This window comes from Ovis aries, chromosome 9, assembly GCF_016772045.2.
Source record: "Ovis aries strain OAR_USU_Benz2616 breed Rambouillet chromosome 9, ARS-UI_Ramb_v3.0, whole genome shotgun sequence".
Taxonomy (NCBI): Eukaryota; Metazoa; Chordata; class Mammalia; order Artiodactyla; family Bovidae; genus Ovis; species Ovis aries.
In genome coordinates this window covers 40109933-40137185 of record NC_056062.1, presented here as the reverse complement: position 1 = coordinate 40137185, position 27253 = coordinate 40109933, and the positions used below count along the sequence as shown (strand labels likewise).

The 27253-nt window shown below is 39.9% G+C and overlaps 1 protein-coding gene across 16 annotated transcripts in view; it reads left to right on the top strand.

Annotated features, from left to right (window-relative positions):
* The window catches only part of ASPH (aspartate beta-hydroxylase), a 187563-nt gene that overhangs the window by 10475 nt on the left and 149835 nt on the right, over window positions 1–27253 (top strand). For 5 of the 16 annotated variants that reach the window (XM_042254242.1, XM_060393700.1, XM_060393698.1 and 2 more), the window contains exons 2-4: window positions 19881–20030; window positions 20758–20802; window positions 22221–22289. In XM_042254242.1, the coding sequence (XP_042110176.1) occupies window positions 19881–20030; window positions 20758–20802; window positions 22221–22289 (264 nt within the window). Of the gene's footprint in view, window positions 1–16593; window positions 16713–19880; window positions 20031–20757; window positions 20803–22220; window positions 22290–27253 lie in introns of those variants that run through there. The other 11 variants (XM_060393704.1, XM_060393703.1, XM_027972984.3 and 8 more) reach the window with 3 other exon arrangements.

The window sequence follows — 27253 nt, the reverse complement described above, 5'->3', positions numbered from 1 at the left end:
GTTTGCCATGTCCTCCTCCACGGGATCTTCCTAACCCAGGGGTCAAACCCGTGTCTCCGGCATTGCAGGCGACCTCTTACATCACAGGCGTATCTGTACTTCTGAGCCACTAGGGGAGCCCTTAGATGACTCATCAGTCACTTCAGTTCAGTTCAGTCGCTCAGTCGTGTCCGACTCATTGCGACCCCATGAATCGGAGCACGCCAGGCCTTCCTCTCCATCACCAATGCCCAGAGTTCACCCAGACTCATGTCCATCGAGTCAGTGATGCCATCCAGCCATCTAATCCTCTGTCATCCCCTTCTCCTCCTGCCCCTAATCCCTCCCAGCATCAGAGTCTTTTCAGCGAGTCAACTCTTCCCATGAGGTGGCCAAAGTACTGGAGTTTCAGCTTCAGCATCATTCCTTCCAAAGAACACTCAGGGCTGATCTCCTTCAGAATGGACTGGTTGGATCTCCTTGCAGTCCAAGGGACTCTCAAGAGTCTTCTCCAACACCACAGTTCAAAAGCATCAATTCTTCAGTGCTCAGCTTTCTTCACAGTCCAACTCTCACATCCATACATGACCACTGGAAAAACCATAGCCTTGACTAAATGGACCTTAGTCGGCAAAGTAATGTCTCTGCTTTTGAATATGCTATCTAGGTTGGTTATAACTTTCCTTCTAAGGAGTAATGAGTTAGATGACTCATAACTGGTCCTATTTCATCCTTCAGGCATTGTCATCTTCATAAAGTGCAAGTTCGATCATGTTGCTTATTTGAAAACCTTGCCTAGTCTTCCCGGTCCTCAAGGTGTAGTTTAGATTCCTTAGCACCATCTAGCAGGCTTCTCATGATCTTGCCCCTTTCACTCTCTCTAGCCAATCCTAAACTGCTCTCTTTATAGTTACATTAATTCATCCACGTCTAGTCACTCTCTGAGGTCTCTGCATTTGTGCTTGTTGTTTCTTCTGTGACAGCCCCGCACTTGCTCTTTCCCTGTGTGGCTCCTGTGTGTCTGTCAAGATGCAGCTACCCCATCAGTTCTTGTACCTTCCCCTTGATCATCTTCCCAGTGGGTTTTGCAACCCTCCTCCCCTGCACCCCCAGCATGAGCATCTGTAGCGCCCTCTGCAGGGACTGTTTTAGCATCCTCATTGATCCACAGGTTCCTCTAGCAGATGAGAAAAGTGTGACAACACAGTATTAGACTGCACTGGAACCGAGGACTAGCTCTGCCACTCATTTTTGACCTTTAGTAAGTCAACAAACCTCTCTCAGCATCTTGAAATATTTCTTCATCTCTCAAATGGAGAATAATACTTACACTTGTGCAAAGTGATGCATAGTAAGTGTTTCTTAACAACTGCAGTTGTACATGGTGATGGTGATACCCACCCTGAACGGAACGGATGTTTAGTTTTGTACTGTGATCATCTGTTGTCTTTCGTTCTTGGCTTGATCATAAAGGCAAGAACTTTATGATCTGTGTTAGGAACAGACACCAGATGCAGACCCCCGTAAACAGTTAGGAATTGATTTCATTAAAAGAGCTGTGATGTGCTCGCACCAGATGTGGTAGGCTCAGTGGTTCAGGAAGTCCTCAGAGCACGTGACTTCTCAGTGTCGGTGTCTGTCATCCTGAGGTTGGCCCCTCTGGGACTCAGGATGGCAGCTGGCGGCCTTGGGGTTTCTTGCTTCCCTGTTCACACTTGGCAGAAGAAGGGGGCTTTTTCTCTTTTACATAGAACAGGGCTCCTTGGCTCCATACTGCCTGTCTCACCACCGCTGGTTGGGAATGGATTACCAGGATTGTTCTGATCAGAGGTCAGCATGGTGGTCACATGATCTCCCAGGAAACAACTATCTTTTTCTTTCTTTTTCTAATTTTTTAAATTGGAGGATAACTACTTATAGTGTCATGTTGGTTTCTGCTATACAACAGTGCGAGTCAGTCGCTATCATTTTTTTTTGTTATTAAATTTTTCTCTTGATTTCTTTTCAACTGATTTAAAAAGTCAAAACCATTCTTAGGCCCTGGTTCATACAAAAATGGGAGGTGGGTCAAAGCTCACTCACCCTGGTCAAGAGTACTTGCTGGGGCTGGGAGAATTACTCCTAGGGTTTGGTGTAGGTAAACACCATGTTCCATTTCCTTTTTATCTCCACCGATTAAAATGATGGTCTGTGCATAGTAGGCACTCAGTAAATATGGTGTGAACAAGTTTACAGGGAAAAGTCTTACTTGCCTCTCACAGATCAAAAGGGCGATGATGGTGTGAGCTGTGTTTTTTGTGTCTCTTCCACTCTGCCTTGAATGTAAAAGGTGCTCCAGAATTATGTGTTACATGCGTGGATTTTTTTTTTTTAATGTTTATGTTATGGGCCATAAGACAGATTGCAAAATCCTCTTGATGTTTATAAGTGTTGGAGTTAAAGAAATAAAAATTATTAAGATGTGGAGAATTATTTAAAATGAGCAAGTCCTTTCTGGTAGTTTCGACATTCAAGTACTTAGGCCAGTAGGAAGCATTCATGTTTCATTCATTCTGATTAGGAGGAAAGTTTGGGCAGAAGCAGGCATTTATTTGTTCTGCAATATTTTGATTTTCCCTCACTTTAGCCTTAAATGTGACTCATGGATAAGCTAAAATTATGTAAATACTGAAATACTGCTAAAATTTTGTTCCCTTTAGTTTTTGGTTTTGGCTTTTAAAATTCTTTTGTAAGAGTTATGGAGATTTCCTTCTTAGGACTAAAGTTTGACAATCCTAATTAAAAAATACAGAAAAACTATAAGTGAAAGTGAAAGTTGAGTCTGACTCTTGGTGACCCCATGGACTATACAGTCCATGGAATTCTCCAGGCCAGAATACAGGAGTGGATAGCCTTTTCCTTCTCCAGGGGATCTTCCCAACCCAGGGATTGAACCTCGGTCTCCCACATTGTTGGCGGATTCTTTACTAGCTGAGCCACAAGGGAAGCCCAATGCTATTAATAACATTTATAAAGAAGATTGTACTTCAAAGTGCTCTATCTTTAAAATTCAAGAGAATGGTTCTTCCCAAGTGATTGTTTTCATCCACATTGTCCCATATACTCTTTTAGCCTAATATTGTTGTTGTTGTTTAGTCACTAAGTTATATCCGACTCTGTGTTTCCAATGGACTAGAGCCCACCAGTCTGCTCTGTCCATAGAATTTCCCAGGCAAGAATACTGGAGTGGGTAGCCATTTCCTTCTCTAGGGGAGCTTCTCAACCCTGGGTTTGAACCTGCATCTCCTGCATTGGCAGGCAGATTCTTTACCTCTGAGCCATCTTGGAGTTAACCCACCCTAGATACCCCAATATTGGTACTCACCAAAATGAACTTTTATTTTATTTTTGTTTTACTCTTCCACTGGACTGTAAGCAAAGTGGCCTCTCTGTTCATTGTACAGCAGGGATTTCAAGAGTTATTAGTCAAAGGAATGAATATTCAAGTACGTGGAGAAAATGGTGAAAGCCTTTTAAAAAGTGACCATCCTGTGATTTTGATAACTTTGTGTCTTAGATTATAGAGCTGAAAGCACCTTATTCTGCTGATCTGAATTATTTGTTGAGCTGAATTTGTTTTACCTGAGTTATTTATTTGAAATGCTCTATTTAGGGCAAGACTTTTATCCAAGATGGTATTATAGACATTTAGCCACTCCTGGGAAGATAGTGTACCCTGTCAGGACAGCACCTGTTAAATATACCTGTACTTTCTGCCCAAACATTAGCTTCTCAGGAACTGGCATAAAGCTTTGAGACTTCAGCCTTTTCAGCTGGTCAGATTTTCTTGGGTCATACTCCTTGGAACCTTTGGCAGCAGACTAGCTGGCTTTTCCTGGAACACAGCCAAGAGACCAATGTTTGCGACAGTTTATGCAGTAGAACCTGAGTGCAGGGTGGTGAGCCGAGTGCCTGGTGAATTTTATTCCTGGTGACCTCAGCCGGGGTGGGTTGGGGCCAGTCTTGTTTGGTGAAGGTGGAGCTGAGGGAGGGGTTGGGTATGGGAGTTAGGGCAAAATGAGTCAGTGAGAGTTGAATTAGGGGACACCTGAGCATGTGGTGACATTCACTATCACTTTGGTTTTTGAACTGGGGCAGGACAGGGAGGAAAGGGACAGACTTGGAGTATGGGGGTGGGGCAGCTGAGTGGATGATGCCCATGGGGTCTTGGCTGGACCTGCCCCGGTCATTCCTGTCCCTCACTCAGAACCAGTCTGTGGTCTGGTTTTGTTTTCAGAATGCTGCTGCTACTGCTGCTAAGTCACTTCAGTCATGCCTGACTCTTTGCAACCCAGTATACTGCCACCTGCCAGACCTCTGTCCATGAGATTCTCCAGGCAAGAATACTGGAGTGGGTTGCATGCCCTCCTTCAGGGAATCTTCCTGACCCAGGGACTGAGCCTGCATCTCATGTCTCCTGCATTGGCAGACAGGTTCTTTACCACTAGTGCCACCTGCGAGTGCGTTAGATTTGTTTTACCTTCTGTCGTTCACTTGCTCAGTCATGTCCGACTCTGTGATCCCATGGATTACAGCACATCATGCTCCCCTGTCCTTCACTGCCTCCTGGAGCTTGCTTAAACTCGTGTCCATTGAGTCAGTGATGCCATCTAACCTGCATTCTCATCCTGTGCCACCCCCTTCTCCTCCTGCCCTTAATCTTTCCCAGCATCAGGGTCTTTTCCAATGAGTCAGCTCTTCGCATCTGGTGGCCAAAGTATAGGAGCTTCAGCATCAATCCTTACAGTAAATATTCAGGGTTGATTTCGTTTAGGATTGACTGGTTTGATCTCCTTGCTGTCCAAGGGACTCTTCAAGAGTCTGCTCCAGCACCATAGTTTGAAAGCATCAATTCAATTTTTACCATCTAGATGGCACAAAAACATTTATATTTACATTGTTGTGTGTGTGTGTTTGAATCGTCCAGTGAAGTTAATGTGGTTTACTCTGTCCAGGTGTTGTTCTCTGCAAGGAGCAGAGACAGCGGTCAGAACAGATTTAACATCAGCCCCTGGCAAGGTCACTGTCCTTTGGGCCGCAGAGCAGTAAATACTTGTTGGATGGATGAAGTGTGCGTGTGGTCAGGGAGTAGGGAAAGGAAGACTAAAATACGAACCAGCTGAGGCTTTTCAGGACTCTCAAAACCGAAGTCTCAGCTAACATTTTCTGGGCACTTATACTCTGGGGAATCCTGCAAATTAGAAGAGGTGACAAGGAAACTCGAGGGACCAATGGCCTGTTTTTATTAAAGGAAAGAAAAGTAGATTCAGGCCAGCTCTAAACTGATGTCTCATGACAATCCCAAGCAAATTCTAGAATTAAAAATCATTTTTCAGTGGATAGAGAAGAAAGCCGTGGACAGTGGGAGACACTGCAGATCTACAGGTTCAGTGTCTCATTGTGCATTTTGATGAGTGTTCTAGACAAGTGGTCAGGATACAATCTCGTTATTTTTCCTGACTCCACCAAGGGTTTAACACCATCTCTGAGAATCACCCGGTGTCTCAGATGGCAAAGCATCGCTCCTGTGATAGAGTGTGGGTCACAACTGACGACTGCACTGCGTTCATTTGCGCATTACCGATTTCATGGGTCGATGTCAACTTCAAGAGCACAGAGGGGAGGGCAGTTAGTCCTGGAAGGGAAAGGGACATCACAGGGAGGGTGGACAGGGTTGCACACTTCTGCAGAGTCAGCTCATTGTTGAGGATAAGCTGGGACAGGCTTGAAGCAGTAGGTGTATTTTCAAGAAGGCCTAATGTTTTGTTTTGTTTTGTTTGGGTTGGGTTTTTTTAATTGCTTGTGGTCTCAGAGGGTGCTGCCTGCTTGATGTGTCTGATTAGGAATCCCCTTGTGTGTTAGTGTAATTGGGGACCAGAGTGAGGGAGGGGACCATCCCACTCTGCATAGGTTGGGTTGCATCCAGAATTTGGGGGAGTGCTTATTCAGAGGGGTAGTGGTGGAGATGACCAGTGGGAGGAAGTGCCTTTCGGGTAAGATCTTGGGGTGAGTGTGGGGTAGGGGTGAGAACCCAGGGGATGGTGGCTCAGATGGAGCCTTCCCCCGTACCCCCCCATTCAGGAGATGGCAGAGTAGTTAGGCTTATAATCCCAGATGATCAGAGGTGAAACCCAGGGCATCCAGTGGAAATAGCCAGTGAGCAGGTAGAGATCTGTTGGTAGAACCTGCATGGAGGAGACGTGGAGTGGGGAGCATTCTCCCTCTGGTTTGTCCTAAATCGGAGGCCAGACGTGGAATTGGTGTTCTTTCCATTACTGTTGGGTTTAGGACTTGATCATTGACTTCACTTATTCTTTCATTCCTTCCTTCCTTCCATTTATTTTAAAATCAATTCAATTTTGTTTTTATTTTTATATTTATCTAACCTTTTGTTTTGAAACTTTTAAACCTTTTTAACAGCAAAAAGTTCAGACCATTGAAAGGCTTGTATGCTCTTCACCTGGACTTGCCAACTGTTGGCGGTTGGGCACGTTTGCTCTCTCTGTGTATTGATCTTCCTTCCTTTCTCATCTGTCTGTCTGTCTGTCTCTGGGACCTCTTTGAAGGTAACATCATGACAGTTTAATTGGCTTAACTGCTTCCTACCCTGAGCCCTCCTAAGGACACAGTGAAAGTGAAAGTGTTAGTGGCTCAGCCGAGTGACCCCACGGACAGTAGCCCTCCAGGCTCCTCTGTCCATGGGATTCTCCAGGCAAGAATACTGGAGTGGGTAGCCATTCCCTTCTCCAGGAGATCTTCCTGACCCAGGGATCAAACCTATGTCTCCTGCATTACAGGCAGATTGGCAGGTTCTTTACCGTCTGAGTCATCAGAAAGGCAGCACTGATGCAGTATTACCTAAATGCACTTTCTGATCAGATTTCTCTGAGGGTCTCCAGAAGCATCCTTAAAACTTGAAGTTTTAAAATTTTTCAATTTTTTACTTATCCAGAACCCAATCATGAATCAACCTGGGGGGAGACTTTTCACATTCTTAACCCTTGTCTGGAATACCTTATCTGGAATATCTGATTCTTTAGGACTAGAAATGGGCCTGGAAATCTGGACTTTCCCAACTTTTTAGTGTGAAAAAATTCAAACCTTCAAGATAGTTATAAGAAAAGTTTGTTTAGATTCACTAGTTGTTTTGATGGCTTTGCATTTTCTATAGGTCACTCTAGATACATACACACCATTTTATTTATTCATTTTGCCTTTGAACTGTTTAATTAAATCATGATGTTTTATTCCTGAATTTTTCAGCATGTTTTCCCTAAAAACAAGGATATGTGCCTACGTAATCACAATATAATTAGCACTCTCAGGAGGTTTAACGCTACTTATAACACTGTTAACTGATTTAAGTCTATATTCAAACCTTCCTAGTTTATTCCAGTAGTATCCTTCAAACAGCCTGCTCCACCTTTGAACTGTTGATGTCTCTTTTATTTAAAAGATTTAAAAAATTAAGATAGATTTTATTCCACAAAGTCTCATGGGTAAACTACATGCCTTTCCCCTAAAATATGTTGCTTTTTGTGATATTCTGTAGCACTTAGGAGGTGGATAAAGTGAAAAATCACAGTAAAGAGAAGCTGATTTCTTCCTTCACAACAGATGGGTAATTTAAATATGGAGTCATGAGCAGCTGGGGGAAAACATGTAGGTAAAAACACAAGTACACTAGTTTTTGAAAGAAGAGGTCCCAGTCTTGGCAGGGCTGTTGGGTGGCAGAGGAATTAGATTTAGTCCATCCCGTCAAATCTGAGGGAAAAACAGCTAGCTTGGAAACTTTCTGTGACGCATTGGAGCTAATGAAAATATTCCTTAAAATGACCAAAGTCCTCTTGCTTTTACCTCTGTGATGCCTGTGGCTAGCAGACATTTATTTGACATTCCTGGACTTTGATTTCAGGACTGTCCTCATGGGCACGGATTTTGAGCCAGTAACGTGGCTTCTGTGAATGTTTGTGTTACACACACAGTGCTTGTGTAAAAGTGCTGAAGTCAGTGTCACATTTCAGAATGTAAGACATGGGAACCCTGTCAAGGTTTAAGTAACATTTTCCGATTTGGTGATATATTTAAAATACATAGAAAATTAATTCATTAACTTTATTAATGTATTAACGAGTTAAGACATCATCAGAATGGGAAACTTTTACCCATTAAAAGATGCTTTAAGATAAGGAATAGGACAGTCTCAGCCTGGGAGAAAATTTTGTAACACATGTTGTCTGTTAAAGGGCTATTGTCCAGGCAATACAAAGACGTCCTACAGTTCAGCTTAGGAAAACATTTTTAAAAATAGGCAAATGTTCAGAAGATTTGAGTAGACAGTTCACAGAAAAGAAATAAATGGCTAGTAAGCACAGGAGAAGAGTGCTGGAACATTGGCCCTTGGGGGAATGCAAATTAAACCAACAGATACCACTGCATACTCATCACAGTGGCTAAAATTAAAAAGAAATGATCACAGCAAATGTTGACAACATCTTAGAACAAAAGAACTCTTACACATTTTTGGTGGGTATATAAAATGGTGGAACCACTTGAGTAAAAGATCTGGCAGTTTCTTACCATACTGAGTGTTCCTGCGCCCTGTGACCCAGCAATTCCACTCCTAGGTATTTATTTCCCAGGAGAAGCACAAGCTTTTATTTCTAATATGGAAGCAATGTTCTTGCACAAGAATATTGCCAGCAGCTTTGTTTGTAATACTCAAGTCCCGCCAACAGTTCAGACTTCTATCGGTCGGAGACTCTCTGGTATACTCAGGTGTATTTGTCCAACGGAATACTTCCTAGCAACAGGAAGCCATGCAGTACCCCTGCCTATAACATACGTGGCCCCTCAGGATGTAAAGCTCAGGGAGACAGGCCTTACACCAACAAGCATATACCAGGTATGCCATTTTTATGACATTTCAAGAACAGGCAACACTAACCTACAGAGGATAAAAAAGCGAAACAGTGGGGCTGTCCCTGGGCTTGGGGTTGCTGTGGAATTTGGCTGATAAGGGCCTCCATGTCCTGTGTCTTGATAAGAGATTTGGGTTACACGGTGTATATTTTTGTGAAAACTCAGGGAGTGTATGCTTTAAATTAGGGCATTTCATTTTATGTAAATTGTATGTGAAATGATAAATATTGGACTGTGGTATATGATGTAGGAGCTGAAATACTTGGGGCAGTGTGCTAGTGTCTATAGGTTTAATTTGAAATGCGTTAGACGTGTAAAATGGATTCATGAATGACTATTGAGGAATGAATAGACATAACGTAAACAAGATAATAAAATGTTAATCATCGCAACTGAGTGATATGCATACGAATATTCTACATGAAATTCTTTCAGCGTTGTTGTGTGTTGGGAAATTTTTGTAATAAAATATTTTTCAAATATTCATGTATCGTTTGTTCGAATCCTATGAAATAGCCATTTTTGTGGGCCCCAATTAGTCGAATACTGGCAGCTTTTTGTGTGTCGGCCTAATATGCAGCCACATTTATAGCTGCTCTCTTTAGTAGGCTTGTCTGGCAGGGTGTTATCATGAAGCTTCATTTTCTTCCAGTCACTGTGGTTAGTTGGACTAGATTAATCTCTGGGTAGCAGAGGCTCTTGACCATCTCTGGGGTGGATTCCTTAGCACCCCAGTCACTCTGCGTTTCTGGAAGTCTGTCTGCTTTAAGTATGATCTCATTTTCAGTGCAGAATTTCTCCTCTCCTGTTGGCAGGAAGGCAGAAGGGCCTGTAGCGGGAGAAGTGATATTTACATCCTCTCCGTGTGGTCTGCTTTGGAGCAGTGTCCTTCTTATCTCTTCCAGGCTCTAGTTTGTTGGGAGTGCTGGGGATGGGAGACAGAGAGAGGGAAAGCCATCTTCTATCTTCTCATTGGTCCCTGTCAGTCTCCTGCTGGTTGATAAGATCAACTGTCCATGGTTGACAATAGGTGAAAGTGAAAGTCGCTCAGTCCTGTTTTGACTCATTGAGACCCCATGGACAGGCAGCCAAACGCTTCCCCTGTGAGTTTTTTGGAAGGTCTGGTGGGACCTTCCAGCCCTCTGGGACATCCACTCCTGGCAGAGCCCCCCACCCTCTCTTGCTCCTGTAAAATCCCTAGCTTGGCAGTCAGCCTTTTTGAGTGAAATGCTGGCATGATGGCATATACCCTGGTTCTCTCTTCCTGCCCTCGTCGGGCGAAGGAAGCTAGGATACCTTGCAGGAGGTGGGAGGAGGTGGCGGTGGTGTGTGGGGTAGGGGAGTGCACACTGCTTGGTAATTGCTGCCTTTTCTCTGCAGCTGCCCTTCTTGCTTCTCTGTGCTTCTGCTCAGCTTGGCTAAGGGTGGGCCAGTCCCCAGGGCTGCTGTCACTTCAGACCAGCTGGCCTCTAGGAGGCCAGCCTAGGAGGTCCCCACAGCCGCCTTTCAGGCTTGATGGTTTGTGGGAATAACTCAGAACCGGGTAACTTTCCTCTTTCGTGCTCTGTTGGCCATTGCAATTGAATTGCAGTGGAAGACTGCAGATTAGAACTAGCCAAAGGATGAGACTCAGGGAAAGTGGGAAGGTTCTGAACACAAAGCTCCCATTTTCCTCAAAGACACCAGTTTGCAGTATATGTAGAGTATTGCCAATGAGGGGCGCTCATCCAAGCCTTTGGTACCCAGAGTTTTTACTGGGCCTTCATCACCTACCGGACTTCCCTGGTACTCAGGGGTAAAGAATCCGCCTGCCAGCATAGGAGACGTGGGTTCCATCCCTGGGTTGGCAAGATCCCCTGGAGAAGGAAATGGCAACCCATTCCAGTATTCTTGCCGGGAAGATCCCATGCACGGAAGAGCCTGGCAGGCTACAGTTTATAGGATTGCAAAAGTTTTGGACATGGCTTAGTGACTAAACAACATCACATACTGAGAGCATGGCTGCCCCTAACTGATAAATATGGTCATACAGTCTGCACATCACACTGTTAGACTGTCCACTGGCCAAAGCCCCCAAGCAAACCAATCACTCCTATCGGGTAGGACATGTCGGGGACCTCCAAGTAGACAAGGGCAAAAGCCAGACCTCTGTTTGGGTAAAGTTAACTCTTTACTATGCAATTTACAATTACAGGCATTCTCGCTTTAATTTATTATGTTTTATCAGCTTCATTATTATTAACTTATTTAGTAAAGGGTTGAAGCTTGTTCCCAGAATGTACTGTGATACACAATTGCATCAATTGCTTTTTTTCTTGTAATTTTTAAAATGCATATGTTTTATAATTTATCACGTGAGTTTTCTATATGTGAAGGTGTTAGTCGCTCAGTCATGTCCAGCTCTTTGCAACCTCATGGACTGTAGCCTACCAGGTTCCTCTGTCCATGGAATTCTCCAAGCAAGAATACTGGAGTGGGTCACCATTCCCTCCTCCAGGGGATCTTCCTGACCCAGATGATCGAACCCAGATCTCCTGCATCACCGGCAGATTCTTGACCTTCTCAGCCACCAGGGAAGCCTGAGCTTTCCTTATAGTTTTTGCTAATGCTTTTCTTTACTTCCTTCTTGCATCTCTTGGTCACTTTATGGTAAATGCTGAATTCTTTCACCCTAGAAAGTGTGGGCTCTTGGGAAGGATGGCTGCAGATCTTTTGCTATCTAAATGGGTTAAGGTCAAAAAATCCTCAGGGACACAGCTGTAAATTGGCGGTGGTCACGCATGATGGCTTTGTGACCTAGTCTCATTGCCTCGGATTTAGAGCTACATAAGTAAGTAGGGTTATGCTTTTCTGTTGTTTTTAGTTTTGAAAAAAAAAAAAAAAACAACATTTTTTGTAATTTTTTGAAACAACCTTCATCACCTCAGAGTTTCTGAATGGACACCACCACTTTTTAAAAAATACCTTTTACCACTCTAGATTCAACAGGAGACCAAATTTTAGTACCATAATAATAGCTGTTACCTACACAAGATAAATGATTGACAAGCTGGGGGTGTTTTTTGTTTCTAAGTCTTCTCTCTTTATTAAATTCTCTGTAGAAAGAACTAATGAAACTTTAAGAACTTGCTCATTAGGCCTGGCATGAGCATTTGGGATTAGCTCCCATTTGTGTTGTATTTTTAGCTTCTTACTAGTGGAGTTCTGGTCTACCACAGAGTCATTAGGTGGGGTTGATGGGCCTGCGCTCTGATACAGTTGTTCTCTCTGCAGTGAATCAGCAGTAATCCAGACAGAAGTATAAGTTGGGGCAGTGGTTCCCAACTTAAGGTTCCAAAGATTAACAAAGTTTCCAAAAATTGTTAGGGAGCTGATTTAGATAGTTATTGCTAATTGTTTCTCTTTTCCTCACTTATCCTGATGTGAATGGAAATGGCTTTCTTCATTTTGTTTTACTGAATTCTAAAACCCATGGCAGCCCCTTGTCACTCCTCCAGTCTCATGCCTTTTCCACAGGGTCACCTGGGAGAGGTGTCGGGTGCCTTAGGTGTTAGGTGCTTCAGGCGTCTGGCCAGCGGGCTGACGAATGGACTACACAGGTCCTTCATGCTCGGGTCTTCTTGTGCTCAAGCTGGGTGTTGTTCAGCCAGGATTGATCAGTGAGGACTTTGTCTGACATAGAACAATGAGGTCTTGGTCCTAGACCATTTTGGGTTCATGACCAGTGTTTGGGAACTACTGGACTTTTCCCCTGATTTCTCTTTCTTAATAATTTATAGATCTTTTCCTCTTACGAATGAATTTTAGGATCATTAAATTCCTGGAGATGAGGAAGCTTGAAGTGACCTGGCATTTATTGGAATATTTATTGGGTCCCTTTTGCTCCCTTATTTCTAAAGTGTTAGCAGGAAGAAGTTTGATTACTCTGTGACAGCAAGGATTCGAGAAAGAATTTACTTACTTGTTTAACAAATAGGTGCAAGGCAAATGTACATTAATGAACAAGGCAGATTCAGTCCCTTGTTCCAGACCCTGAGAATTAGGGATGCAGTGATTCTCTTTTTCTGTGGTCCCTGGACCAGCATCAGATCACCTTGTTATCAGTAGAAATGCATAATCTTGGGCTCCACTCAAGACCTACAGAACTGAAACTGTGAGGTGGGCCCAGCAGTCTGTGTTGACGGGTCCTCCAGGTGACTCTGGTTTGAGCAGCACCACTGTAAGTGCTAGGTGATTGGGTAAGCCATGAGGAGGATGGCTTGGAGGAAGTCATCACTCTTGCCCTGTGGGAATCCTGATGGGTTTTCACCTGCTCAGGTTTAGAGGCAGGAAGAGCACTGGACTCCATGGACATAGGTCTTGGCTCTTGTGGTCTCCAATGATGTCAGGCTGACAGTAACCATCTCAGAGCACACTGTAGAAGTTTAGTCTTTGCTTGAACCTAGGAGTTTGCTGTTAGTTCCAGCAGCTATTACAAGGAATAGTTAATATTACTTCATTTCTCTTTGCTAGGGTCATAAAGACATGATTTGCTATATGCAAATTTTATTTATTTAAAAGATTTTATAAAATTGAATTATTATTGTAAGAGGTCAAACCAGTCAATTCTAAAGAAAATCAACTCCAAATATTCACTGGAAGAACTGATGCTTAGGCTCCAATACTTTGGCCACCTGATGCAAAGAGTCAACTCATTGGAAAAGACCCTGATGCTGGGAAAGATTGAAGACAAAAGGAGAAGGGCAGCAGAGGATGGAATGGTTAGATAGTACCATTGACTCAACAGACATGAATTTGAGCGTACTATAGAAGATAGTGAAGGACAGAGGAGCCTGGTGTGCTACAGTCTATGGGTTTGCAGAGTTGGACACAATTTAGCAATCAAGCAACAATTATAAGAAATAGTTACTTGGAATTCAAGGTTTCTTTTTCCTTAAGCAATGGTATTTTAGAGAGATTTCATCCTAATGGCCCTATCTAGAATAACAGGTCTGCCATTATTGTGAAACTGAGGAGGTAAGATATTTTATTGCAATACCTGTAAAACTGTTGCAAGAAACAAGGAGAAGGTTAACTCTAGGGTGTGTAAGTATATGTGGTAAAGATTTGTGGAGAAGAATTATTTGGAGCTGTATGGAAGGATCCTCAGGGGTGAGGCGTACCCACACTTAGTAGCTGTGATTCTTGTCTCGATTTAACGTTTGGCCCCAGACCTGGAATTAGGGCCTTGCCCAGGCCCATAAAGGGAGAGGAAGCCCTCGCAGCCTCTGCAGGCTTGGTGGCAGGCCAGGGCCATGAAAAGAGCTGTAAACTGGGGCTGAGCAGACTTGTGCATGAGTCTAGATGCCTCCAGTCACACTGTGCCGTACGCATGACTTCAGCAGATACTTGCAGACTCCTTTGTGCCAGGATACTTTTCTTCCCCCTGAACTTTAAACTTTTTATTTTGTATTGGGGGATCACCGAATAACAGTGTTGTGGTAGTTTCAGATGAACAACTCAGGGACTCAGCCATGCATGCGCATGTATCCATTCTCCCCCAAACTCCACTCCCATCCAGGCTGCCACATGACGTTGAGCAGAGTTCCCTGTGCCATTCAGTAGGTCCTTGTTGGTTATCCATTTTAAATACAGCAGTGTGTACATGTCCATTCCGAAGTCTCTAACTATCCCTTCTCCTGGCCTCATTAAGTTCATTCATTTGCATCTTCATAGGTGGACCTAGAGAGTGTCGTACTGAGTGAAGTAAATCAGATAGAGGAGGAGAAATAGCGTATGACATCCGTTATATGTGGAATCTAGAAAAAGATACTAGTAAACTTACAAAACAGAAATTCTCCATGACACTTTTAATAGGCAAGGAAATGGAGGCCCAGATGTTTGATGACTACCCTCAAATCAAAGGTTTTGAAACTTGAATTGAATTGAGGTCTCTTGAGTCTGAAATGGGCTATGCACATGTAAGTGTGATGGCTTCGTTTCCAGTGTTCCCAAGAAGGGCCTCCAGTCACTCTCACTTCCTCTCTGAAAACAACAAAAGAAACTTCTGAAATATTTGTCTAGGAAATCTGTATGATGGTTGGTGATCTATCAACAGATGATTCTTTATCATTGAACATTTTAGTCAGCACTGACTTCAGCAGGACAGATCCTTGAAGGGAGGAATGGCTCTTGGTCAAGGCACCTAAGACCCTGGTCAATTTTGCTTAGGTGTCTCTGCTGCTCTGTTCACTCTGTCCAGGCTCTGGGCCATTGAATATTGGCATCATAGGTGCTGAGTCCTTTTCAGGACATTGATCTGTTTCATTTGTGTGTGAAGTATTCAGTTTGACTGAAAAAATTCAAGACTCATAAACAACTTTGAAAGGTTGCTTCCTCGCTCTAGATACAGTATGTGCTAAATTAATTTAGTGTATTGATCAGAGCTCTGATGAAATCTGTGAGCTGCTAAACTGGGAAAGATTGAAGGCAATACAAGGGGGTGGCAGAGGATGAGGTGGTTGGATAGCATGACGGACTCAGTGGACATGTGCGTGCTTGCCTGCTAAGTTGCTTCAGTCGTGTCCAACTCTGAGACCCTATGGACCATAGTCCACCTGGCTCCTCTGTCCATGGGGTTTTCCAGGCAAGAATACTGGAGTGGATTGCCGTGCCCTCCTCCAGGGGTTCTTCCTGACTCAGGGATCAAACCCATATCTCTAGTGTCTCCTGCACTGGCAGGTGGGTTCTTTTCCACTAGCACATGGATTTGAGCAAACTCCAGGAGACAGTGGAGAACAGAGAAGGCTGGTGTGCTGCAGTCCGTGGGGTCACAGACATGACTTAGCAACTGAAAGACAATAACAAATCTTAAATCAGTGAATAAATTGGGCTGGTTTTATTTCCCAGAAGAGAATATTTGGAGAGGGGGGTAGGGAGAAGTTGAAAAAAAAAATCAGAATACAGTTATGCAATCTCTTTTCAGTTTCCTGAGATGATTTATCTAGTGTTTCCTAGATGATTCTCTTATGGTGAAGAGTTCCTTCTTTCCCTGGCTACTCCCCCTGCCCACCATGTCTTTCTCCCCAGCTCTCTCTCCCTATTCTCTAGGAAACAATTTTTTATTGTCACTTTACTTTTGCTGTTGACGGAATTAGTCTTGGGAAGGTATTGTCTGTGATTCAGAATTCTAGAGCATTGATTCATTTCTTACCTTTTAGGGCTCTGTTTCATTAGGACAAACTAAATAATGGACTTTTCACATAGGCATTGGATTAGATTCCCAAGGGTCAGTTCAAGCTGTTGCTGGGCATGGGGCCGCATTTTATAGCAAGACTTATTTCAGTTTTGAATGATTTGGTATTTGGCTAAAAGGACTTAAGACTGATTCCAGAAAACCCAAACTGGCAGCACATTTGTTCCTTTTTTTTTTTTTTTTTAAGCATGCTTGATTTTTCTTTTTTTTTTTAGGTTTTGGAGTTGGGGCATAGGATCTACCCAAAAGGGATCCCAGAAGTGGGAGAAAGGCTGTTGTACTCTTAGCAGAGCATTTCAGCCTAAGTGATTAGCAGTATTTGGCCCTGAGAAAGAGGCCTCTAAAAATAACTGGTGAGCAGAGTTTGCAATCAGGTCCAATTTCAGCTCTAGAGGCCTTGCCCAAGAAACTGCTGGCCTGTCCACAGTGCCAGAAGCAAAGGGCCTGTGTCGTGCCTGATACCTGCTCACAGGGCTTTGGTTTTTCTTTTCCTTCCATATATATTATTCATGGATTGAAGAAATCAAAATGGCAGAAGGTAAAGCTATATTTTTTTTCTTTGGGTTAAAAGTGGTTTGGAAACTAGACAGCAGTTTTCAGCTTGATTTTTCAGTTGTGCGCTGTTCCGATATTTTTGGCTAAGTGCTTTCTATGCTTTCCATTTCAAACTCCTGGAGCTCTCAGTGTTTCAAGTAGTTTAATTTTTCATGGGCCAATCTGTCTTTAATATCAGTGTTAAGTTTTAGAGTCTTAACCTAGAATATCTTTTATTGTATTGTAATACAGAGACAACATTTTACAAACTTCAGATAAATGAACAAGTGGTTTGTCTTGGTCTTAGAATTTAATTACAGTGATTTAAAAGAACTGTGTGCATTTAGATTTCATGTAAAATTTTGGGAAATTTTAGGGAATTTAAGGGCTTTATGATTCCTGTCTTGTGTTAATGAACATACTTAGTTGGCTGGAGCAGAGCCTTATATGTGGAAATGGACCTAATTTTTGTGAAGCAGACAATAAATGCAAAGAAAGGACTTTGGGATTTTATTTTGCTTTTTTCAAATTGAATCATTAACCTTCAACTGTTCTTTAATGGTGTGTTAATTTACATTTTCATATGTTTTTGTTTTTGCTTTTCTTTGTGAATTAAGATATTCTTTTTAATGGAAGGCAAGTTGTATTGGCTTATTATGTCAAAAATGTGTTTAAGGAACATAAAATAGACATGTTGAAACTGCTTCCAGCTCTCAGCTACCTAAGCAGTCACTGGAAGTGTTCTATTATTAGTGTGGAGAATATGAGTCTCTCTGCTTTGAACACTGTTTTAAATAAATGGTGAAAATGTATCACTTGACCATCCTGTTAAAGAAGAATATGAGATCTGTTTCTGATTTTTAGTTCTTTTTTAAGGCACTTCTCCCCTTCTCCATGGATTGCTTAATCCACAAAGTGAAGCAAAGTCAGCTGTTACTTCTGACCCACTTTTATAACAGTTCTTGGCTCCAAGGGGATGATATTCTGTAATGCAAAAAAGTAATCAGTTTGATGAATTGCTTTTATGGTTTTGTAAAACTTTAAATGTGTATACAGTCTTGGAGTATAAATATGAAATCCCTAAAATAATGCTTACCAAAGCTCATTAAATGGTTGATTTGTAATTCACTTAGTTACAGTTCCGGTTATGTAATTGACCAGATGCTGGGGTACATCTTCTGTTTTGCCTTTCCTTAATCAAATTTCTGATTGTCTCTAGCCCTATCTTCATTAATCTAAGAAAAGAAGAACAAACTACTGGATGTTTTTCCAGAATATGTTTGGAACAGGGTACTAGTTTCAGATATGCTTGGGGAGTTTTAAACTCTCTAGAAGGGTTTATCTTACTATGGTTTTTTTAGTTTGGTTGGACAGAAACTGATCTGCCCTTTGGGACTAAGCACACCATATTTACAAAGTGACATATCAAGAATGTGTTATTTGGTGTCAGTTTAAAAGTTCCGCTAAAACGATGGTTCAGAAAAGACACCTTTCTATAATTTACTGTTTTGTTCCTTCATGGAATTAGTAAATAATAACAGCAAAGAGATTGATGCTACTGGAGTAATATCTCATTTATTTGATGTTATGAAGGGATGGATAAAATAATGCTAATCATTTCATGTCCTAGCTAAGTAACATTTACCCTTTCTTTGACCTGTACCTTTTAAGCGATAAATCCATTTTATTAAAAAAAAAATTGAATAAAAATCTTTCCAAAATTTGTTATACATTTTTTGTACTGTTAAACAGTTTGAAACAATGGTTTAATGGCAGAATTAATTTGAATGTCATTATTACTTTGTACTAAAAGATTATTTTAATAGTTAAGGACTATAAGTTTTATAGTTAAGGTCTGGTCACCAATGAGCATCAGTCATAAATGGCTTCCTGCCATTCTTTTCAAGTTCTTATGTCTACTCTTGCTATATTCAAGTATTTTCTAGGCACTTTCTTCCATCAGCACATTATTGCTTTAACTCCTTTGGGTTAGGCTGTCTTTAATGTCTATTTAATTTTGTTCAATTAGTTAGGAAACTTTTTTTTAAATTTTATTGGAGTTTAGTTGATTTGTGTTGTGAAACACAAACAATGTTGTGTTTCAGGTATACGGCAGAGTGAATCAATTATGCATATACATATATTCATTCTTTTTTAGGTTCTTTTCTCATACAGTTTATCACAGAATATTGAGTAGAGTCCCCTGTGCTATACAGTAGGTCCTTTTTGGTTGTTTATCCTGTTTATAGTAGTGTGTGTGTGTTCATCTCAAGCTCCTGTTTTAACCCCCGCCCTCCAACCCTGTAAGTCAGAAAACTTGATTGAAGTTGTTAGAATCCTCTAAAATGAATATTGGCGAAGGAAATGACAACCCACTCCAGTATTCTTACCGGGGAAATGCCATGGACAGAGGGGCCTGGTGGGCTAGAGTTCATGGGGTTGCAAACAGTTGGACGAAACTTAGGGACTGAACAACATAAAGTATATTAAGTGTATCAAATGTGATGCATGGCAGTTCTGGTGAACAGGACCTTACAAAGGTGTTTCTGCATCCAGACCGATTTGAAAACCTTCCCCTGTGTCTGTGGGTCCCAGTGCATCCTATGTAGAAGGAGCGCTGAACTGTACCACTTGGCTTCTCTTCTTCCCTGACCTCTATTTCCTATAAATAGTTTCCTTCCTTCTGTGTCTCTTTGCCTAAGAATATGGAGCATTTTGGGGAAAGCTTTTTCTATGGCAGTTAGAGTTTTCCAGATTCTACAGAAACCAAATGGAGCAGGAAAAAAGGCTTTGGCTACGTCTGTGATCTTATTAAGCTGTTAATGGACTCAACTTTTTGAAGGAGGTTCTATTTAGGTTGTTTGGATACAGAACTTGGAACACACATATCAATTTTTCAATTTTTATTTTAAAAATAGTCATTAGTAGTTTATCTCTTTCATTACTTCAACATGAGCATCTTAGGTATGTGGTTTTGTGTCAAACCATAAGTCTTTTCCATTTTCAAAATCTTTGTGTAACATGATTTAAGAATTTAAGTGGCAACTAACTTTGAAGTGAGTTAGCTTTGTAAGTACTATCAAATTCCTGGAGAAATATTTCAGTGAAAAGAGGTTCAATAAAGCTTTTTCTTCTTATATAATGACATTTTCCCTCTTTTATTTTTTAACAGAGACAAAGCAGGGAGGACTCAAGAACGGGAGGAAAGGAGGACTTTCTGGAAGTTCATTTTTCACGTGGTTTATGGTCATCGCACTGCTCGGAGTCTGGACATCAGTAGCTGTGGTCTGGTTTGATCTTGTTGATTATGAAGAAGTGTTAGGTAAGGGTCTTCATGTTGTTTCTTATTAGTACTGTTAATTTCTGTAGCCTTCCAGTGGTTCTCAGTAGGGAAGGAAGAAAAGGGGACATTAGCAGGGTTAGCTTGGAGTGATGGCTTCAACTTCTTTGAACATGATCTGTTGAAATAAAAATAGACTTACATTGTTTGCACAGAAAAATTGTATCAAACAGTACACACTTCCATGACATGCAATAGTCTGTCATTTCTATTCCATTTTGTTCTATTATGAATTTTTAAAATAGATCATGAGCCACTTGAATTTATTCAAGGACCCATGAATGGATCATAAACACAGCTAGCAAGACCCTGACCTAAAGAAAACATTTCAAAGCATACCCTTCTGTGTCCTCATTGAAATTGTGGGAGGACAAGTGTGTGTGTGAGTTCGTGTATAGGTGTACCCTCCCTGTACACCGTTTGGAGGAAGTTGTCATGTTACTTTTGATAATTGTCTTCCTTCTTTCTCCTTTTCCCCTTTCTCTCCCCATAATCACTGCAGTTTTTCATGACTTTTTTTTTTTTACTTTCATGATTCTTTTGGTACACTTTTTTTGTAATTGAGGTAAAATTCACCTGACCTAAAATTCAACATTGTAAACATGTAAAAATGTAGAGTTCACTGATTTTGTATTTGTGTGCTGTCATCATTGTTAATTTCAGAATATTTAAGCGCAAGTAACAATTTTGTGTTTTTACACGCCTGCAGCCAAGGCAAAGGACTTCCGTTATAACTTGTCAGAGGTGCTTCAAGGTAGGCTCTTGGAGACAAGTTTTAAGTCTGCTTGCGTTAGTCTCTAAAACTGCACCTTCAGGCTACTATTTTAGTTATCACCTGCATTACAGAATGTAAGTGATAAGACCAATTTTCCCTTCTAAATTTCTCAGAAAGTACAGTTTCTGTTTTTTTTTTAATGTTATTTGAACGGTACTGTATGTAGCCTCAACTGCAGACCAGTGCTTTTCATTTGTATTTTCTTAGGTATAGAAATGATAACTTCCTTATCTTTCTTGCTATTATCATTTTCCATATATGTGTGCTTTGTAAACCAGACTTCTACATAGCAAGTTAAATGTTTTCCTAAGTAGGACAAGGGTTCTGGGAGGGTCCAGGTTGGTCATACCTATTCTACTTCCAAAGTTCTTCGTGCTGTTATGCAGTGTTTTAATTTACTTTTTAATAAGAAGTGGTGGCAGTGTTGCCAACTAGTGTTTTAGTACTGATACTGTATTTGTGAATGTGGTTTAAAATATTGTTTAAAAATGTGAAATTAATATACCTCTTCATATCCATTGTCCAGTGATGAATTATAAGTCATGTCGATTTTTGGATGTTTCTGGAAATTGAATGTATTTGACTCACATTTGAAATGCTGAACATAACAGTGCTCTGAGATGATAGAACTTTATTATGCCTTAAAATTCATACTTAGTGTTTTTGAAGGAGTAAGTCTGCTAATACTGGCTTTTCAGCTTGTCTGTTTTAAGTCTTTTCTTTTTGTTTTTCCTTAGTAGTAGGTGACTGGTGCTAATTATGTTTTTAAGTAAGATAACTGTAAGTGTTCCTTTGTAATTTCAAAAGGCCTGTTTTACATACTTTATTTCCAGAACAGTCTTTTTTAAAAGTTGATTCATGATGCTTGTCATAAGTCCTTATTATAAAATATAATCTATCCTTTTATTTTTAGTACTTGTACTTGATGTGAATTGTATATAGTCTTTGAGATTCTGTGGGTATTTAGTTTTGAAGACTGATAATATGAGGAACTTCTATATTATAGAAACATTAAATTTCATGTAACTGTTAGAAGTGGATCCATATTGTTCCTTACATATGTTAAAAATTTTATCCAAAATATTTTTAGCAATAAAATTTAAAAATATTATTCTGAAATGATTAAATATCAGGGTATTGTTAAGCCCTGAAAGAAAATACTATCTCAATTATATTTCTTATATTTGTTAGGTGAATGTTTCCTTATCTCTAAGTGAACTGTCTTCATTTTTAAGTGAGATTATCATTTAGCATAGCTTTTTGTAATGAAAGGAGCAAAGAGTTGCCTTGCTTGGTAGCATTAATAACTAATATGCAGGACTGTAAGAAGTAGTAACACCTTATTAAATTTGGTTTTCCTTTTGTTCCCATATCCTTCTCTGCTTCTCCTCTTGTAGGGAAACTTGGAATCTATGATGCTGATGGTGATGGAGATTTTGATGTGGATGATGCCAAAGTTTTATTAGGCAAGTACACATTTTTTTTTTTTTAAGTTAGTGGTGCTAAAATATTGGAAGCAAAATAATATTTAAGTTTTAATAATGTCTGTGTCAATCATTTACAATTTGTGGAAGATATTTTCCCACAGTATATATTCTTGTTAGGATGAAATGAATAGCTTAATTACTTTTCCCTAAACTCTCACATTTCAAGTTACTTTTACAAATAGATAAGTATACAGCTCCTGCACAGATGTTCTTAATTGGTAATATCATTTTATATGTGTTTTTAGATTTAAAGTATTTTATGTTTTGAATGTAGCATTTGAAAATTTAATGTCCTAGTCTGTTTTCAGATACGGTAATTACAGCCATTCTTTAGCATCATTTGACATATTTCATGTCCATTTGAAAGTGTGAATTTCTAAAAGCTTACATGAATTCATTTTGAAATAAAGTAGTGGTAGTAAACATCTCAAAATGTCCTATGAAGGTTTGGAAGGTAACATTAAAATATAAGCTAGTAGTCTTTGGCCAGATTTCTTGTTTTGTTTTGTTTTTTTTAAGCCTTGACCCTTCTTTTTTATCACCAGAAATACCTGTCTTCATCATTGAGATGTTTTTTGTGATAAAGAGGTGAATTTTAACATGCAGTTATACTATAAAAGATGATGCTAATTTTAATATACAAATTTTATATAATCTTGCCTGATGAGATATGTATTTCTGCTTGTTAAACAGCATCTTTTCCTTTGTTTAATATATAGCATAGTGTGTACCAAAACACTTTACACTGAAGTCTTTAGAAAAATAGCAAATATGGTAAGGTATTGCATAATAAGCTTCATAGAATAATAACATAAAGAAATTCTTGCACAATTTTGTGTATATTTTATGGATATGAAAAAATGGGAGGTACTATATCTGTAACTAATGAAATATAATAAAAGTTTTTAATTTTGACTTTGTTAATTTGTTACTGCTCAGTGAGAATTATATTTGCTACTTAACAGTGAAAGCTTTCAGTACCCATGAAATTTCTTTTCCTGTCTTAACCAAAATAGAATTTTCTATATAATTTTGTCACTAAATATCTAAATTTGGGTTTCTATAAATACAGTAAGTCCTCAGAAGACTATAATCCTTGGCATGTGAAAGAAAGAAAATCATATAAAACTTAGAACAATGCTGATTTGCTTGCCTTTAAGTGGTTAATTACTCTATTTTATTACTTTTCTGTAAATGACAAATTCTGAATAGCAGGGCTTTTTATTTTAAAAATAGCTTCATATGGGCCAAGTTTCCTTGTTTTAGAAATAATATTACCTACTACATTTGGTTGTTTTTTTTGTTTTTATTTTTTTTTAAGGTGCTTAAAATCAGCTATCTGGTCTATTAGGAAACACCAACTATTAAAAATTAAAATGATATATCTTCTATAGCACATATTTATTTCTACTTCAAATTCACATTAATAAGTTGATTTTTAGAATTTTAGATTTCAAAAATTTTTTCCCCTTGGTATTTTTAAGCAGCCATTAAGAGTTTAACTGTAATTTAGAACATTCTCATTCTTGGGTAGCCACGTATGTGGAATGGGCAAATGGTAACCTGATCTTTTTATAAGAGCCATATACTGGGAGTAGAACCCAGTTGGTGAACGTGAAGGTTCATTTGGTAATTTGACCATTACATGCAAAAAGGCTATGACACACTATTTTGCTGTATTATGTGTACTAATTCGCAGTTGGATTGTGGCTTTGGTAAAGATGAAGGAAACAAATGTGAACTGTTTGTGCTCTAACCTTATTCTATAGCATTTAGATTCTCTGCATGAATCTACAACCTTGATGGGAATTGAATTTTATGACTAAAGTTCTTTTCTACGTTGTGAGGTTGTTGTCGCTGAGTTGTGCCTCTGTTACTGGAGGGTGATTTCAAGAACCAGGTGAATTTTGGGGGGCTCAGGTGCTGCTGGGCTCTGTATGGTCAGGGAGAGATTATGGGGGAGCAGATTGTGTACCCCAGAAAGAGCTAGACCTTGGGATATGCTCTCCTTGGAGAAGCTGAAGCTCTAGTATAACAGCTTTGGATTAAGGCAGAGGGAATGCCCAAGAGGGATGAAAGGAGGAAGTCAAAGATTAGGTGAGAGTTTGGCAGGGCAGGTGTGATAATAATCCTAGTTATGCTGAACTTCCATAGGTTTGGCATTTATTTCATTAGTATTTCTTCCTGGAGTCTTAAATTTGCGTGTATCTAAATTTGATCCATTTCAGGATATGTATACATTCATATTTACATTTCTTTCACATTTCAAAGTTTGGCTTTTCTTTTAAAATATAAAGAGAAAATGAAATACGTGAGTATATCAAGATCAGTAGCTATCATTCATTTTATTATTTATTTCTGGCCATGGCCCTTATGGTATACTTTGAAAATGTTCTAAGCCTGGTCTTGTTTATATGGCTTCCTAGTTTTGTGGCCACATTATCTAAAATAAATGTCTTTGATTTAGGTTTGGATAATTGAAAGTTATACTGTCCAAAAATATATTCTTTGAAAATAAGTTTCCCAAGTGAAATCAATAGGAAAGAGGAATAAATACTGAGTAACATTTTCTTTGAGTAACATTGCTTCAGGAGTAATGTTTTCTTAGAGTAACATGACACATGGTTATCCTTTTGTTCGCGACTGGTACTCAGCTGGCATCAGGTATGGCTAGAGAACAAAAGGGAAGGTAACTCATAGCGCCTTGACAAGTGTTTGTAAATTGACAGGTGCATGAGTGTGCAGAAGGGAAGGCTGGCTGTTGCCCAGTCAGAGGCACTCACAGCCTGCTCCTTGGTTCAGGCCTCCTCTTAGATACAAAGAATTGTGTACCCAGAACATATCTTGTTCTTCTCTTAGGACTAGTTCTTTCGTCTTAAGAACCACAGAAAGGTTGCAGAGTTGGGTAATTAGTTTTTTTTAAATGTTTCTGCCCATTCGTTGTGTACTTCAGCCTGTCATACTGAGGGGTAGTAAAGTTTTATATTTTATATTTAATACTTGAAATTACTTATGCTGGAAAATGGAGAACAAGAAATATATTTATTCTAAATATGTGTTAGTCGCTCAGTTGTGTCTGACTCTTTGCGACTCCATGGACTATAACCTGCCAGGTTCCTCCGTCCATGGGATTTTCCAGACAAGAATATTAGAATGGGTTGCCATTTCCTTCTCCAGGGTATCTTCCTGGCCCAGGGATTGAATCCAGGTCTCCCGCATTGCAGGCAGACTCTTTCCACCTGAGCCACACGGGATGCCCATTTATTCTAAATATACAGCTTCTATGTGTAGCTTCTTTTTGAACAAGAAGAAACAATGATATTTCCATCCAGTCTTGAGTGGGAAGACAGATCTCTGTTCATAGCTTTAGTTAACTCTTCAATTCAGTGAAGAGACATTCTGGGTTGATCAAAAAGTTATTTAAATACCAACTGTAGTTTGTGTCCCCCTCCCCACCCCAGATACACGAAGAATGGTGCAGTGTAGTTCTTCTGTGGACTAATACAGGGAAAGTTCACTATAACCTTTAATATTAGACTAGTTGTCTTATTATTATCTCTTACCTGCCGGTAGTTATGCTTTGTGGACAGATTTTGTATTGCCAAAGCCAGGAATACTGAATTAGGTGGTTCTAACCTGTAAAGCTCTACAATCATGGATGCTCACATTTCTTACAGCCAGAACCCTCCAGACTGATTTTTTTTTTTTCCACCCTGTCAAAATTATAGAAATTGACAGTGTTTGTGGACTTTGAGACCTGCTGGAAGCAAGAGGCTAGTCATACTCAAAGCCAGTTCTTCACAGGAAGACAGCAAATGATAAAAACAATATATTTGTTGCTTTCTTTCCATCATGGGGGTCTGATGGGGGCCAAGACTTGAAAATAACAGGTATCAGGGATCTTTGCAGTAGAAGCTAATTTCAGGAGCTGATAAGTAGAGAACTCTGGAATGTTCCCAGTGCAGGTGATGATCACGTTTCATACTGGTAGGCTGAATGAATCGTTATTAATTCTGGCTGACTCTTAATTGTCAGAATTATAGGACCATGAGTCAAGTAATCACAGCATAATGAAGCTGACATTTTACAGTGTTAAAATTTAAGTTGATTATCTGGTAGAATTGGAGCACACTGGTACCCATTTATGGAAGCTGAACAGTAAGCCTGCTAATCATGTTAATTCCAGAGTTTCCTAAATTAACTCCAGCTCCTAAAAGGAAAAAAAATTGATGAAACAAATGTTTCTATTTTCAGTGAATATTTATTGGTGTATGTAAATATTTATTGATGTATGTAAATATTTGTATAATCAACTCTCGATAATATCTGGGTGCTAAATGAGGAGAGGTGGGGCTTGTTAGAAGTGTCTTTTTATCTTCATATTACTTTTACTCACTTTTCCCATTGAAGTGGGTGAGTCAGTTTTAGCTGCTGCAATTTTGTATTTTGGGGGTTCTCAATTCTCTGATGAGAAACCCAGTGAGGGACTGGCTGAAGATTGATCGAGCCGCCTTTCCTTTAGTCCGTATGATTGAGAGTTGATTGTAAGATGTGCATCTTAGCCCATTTCTTTATTTTCCAAAATGTCTTTTCTGTAAATGTCCTTGACCATGATGCACATCCTTTTTTGAGATCACTCTTCCAACACTTCTTTTTTCCACTTAACTGCTCTCATTTTCTCTTTCTCTCTTCCTTTATCCTTATGTAGGCCTGACCAAAGATGGCAGTAATGAAAATATTGATTCTCTTGAGGAAGTCCTTAATATTTTAGCAGAGGAAAGTTCAGATTGGTTTTATGGTTTCCTCTCATTTCTCTATGATATAATGACTCCTTTTGAAATGCTAGAAGAAGAAGAAGAAGAAAGTGAGACCGCAGATGGTGTTGATGGGACGTCACAGAATGAAGGGGTTCAGGGCAAGACTTGCGTCATCTTGGATTTACA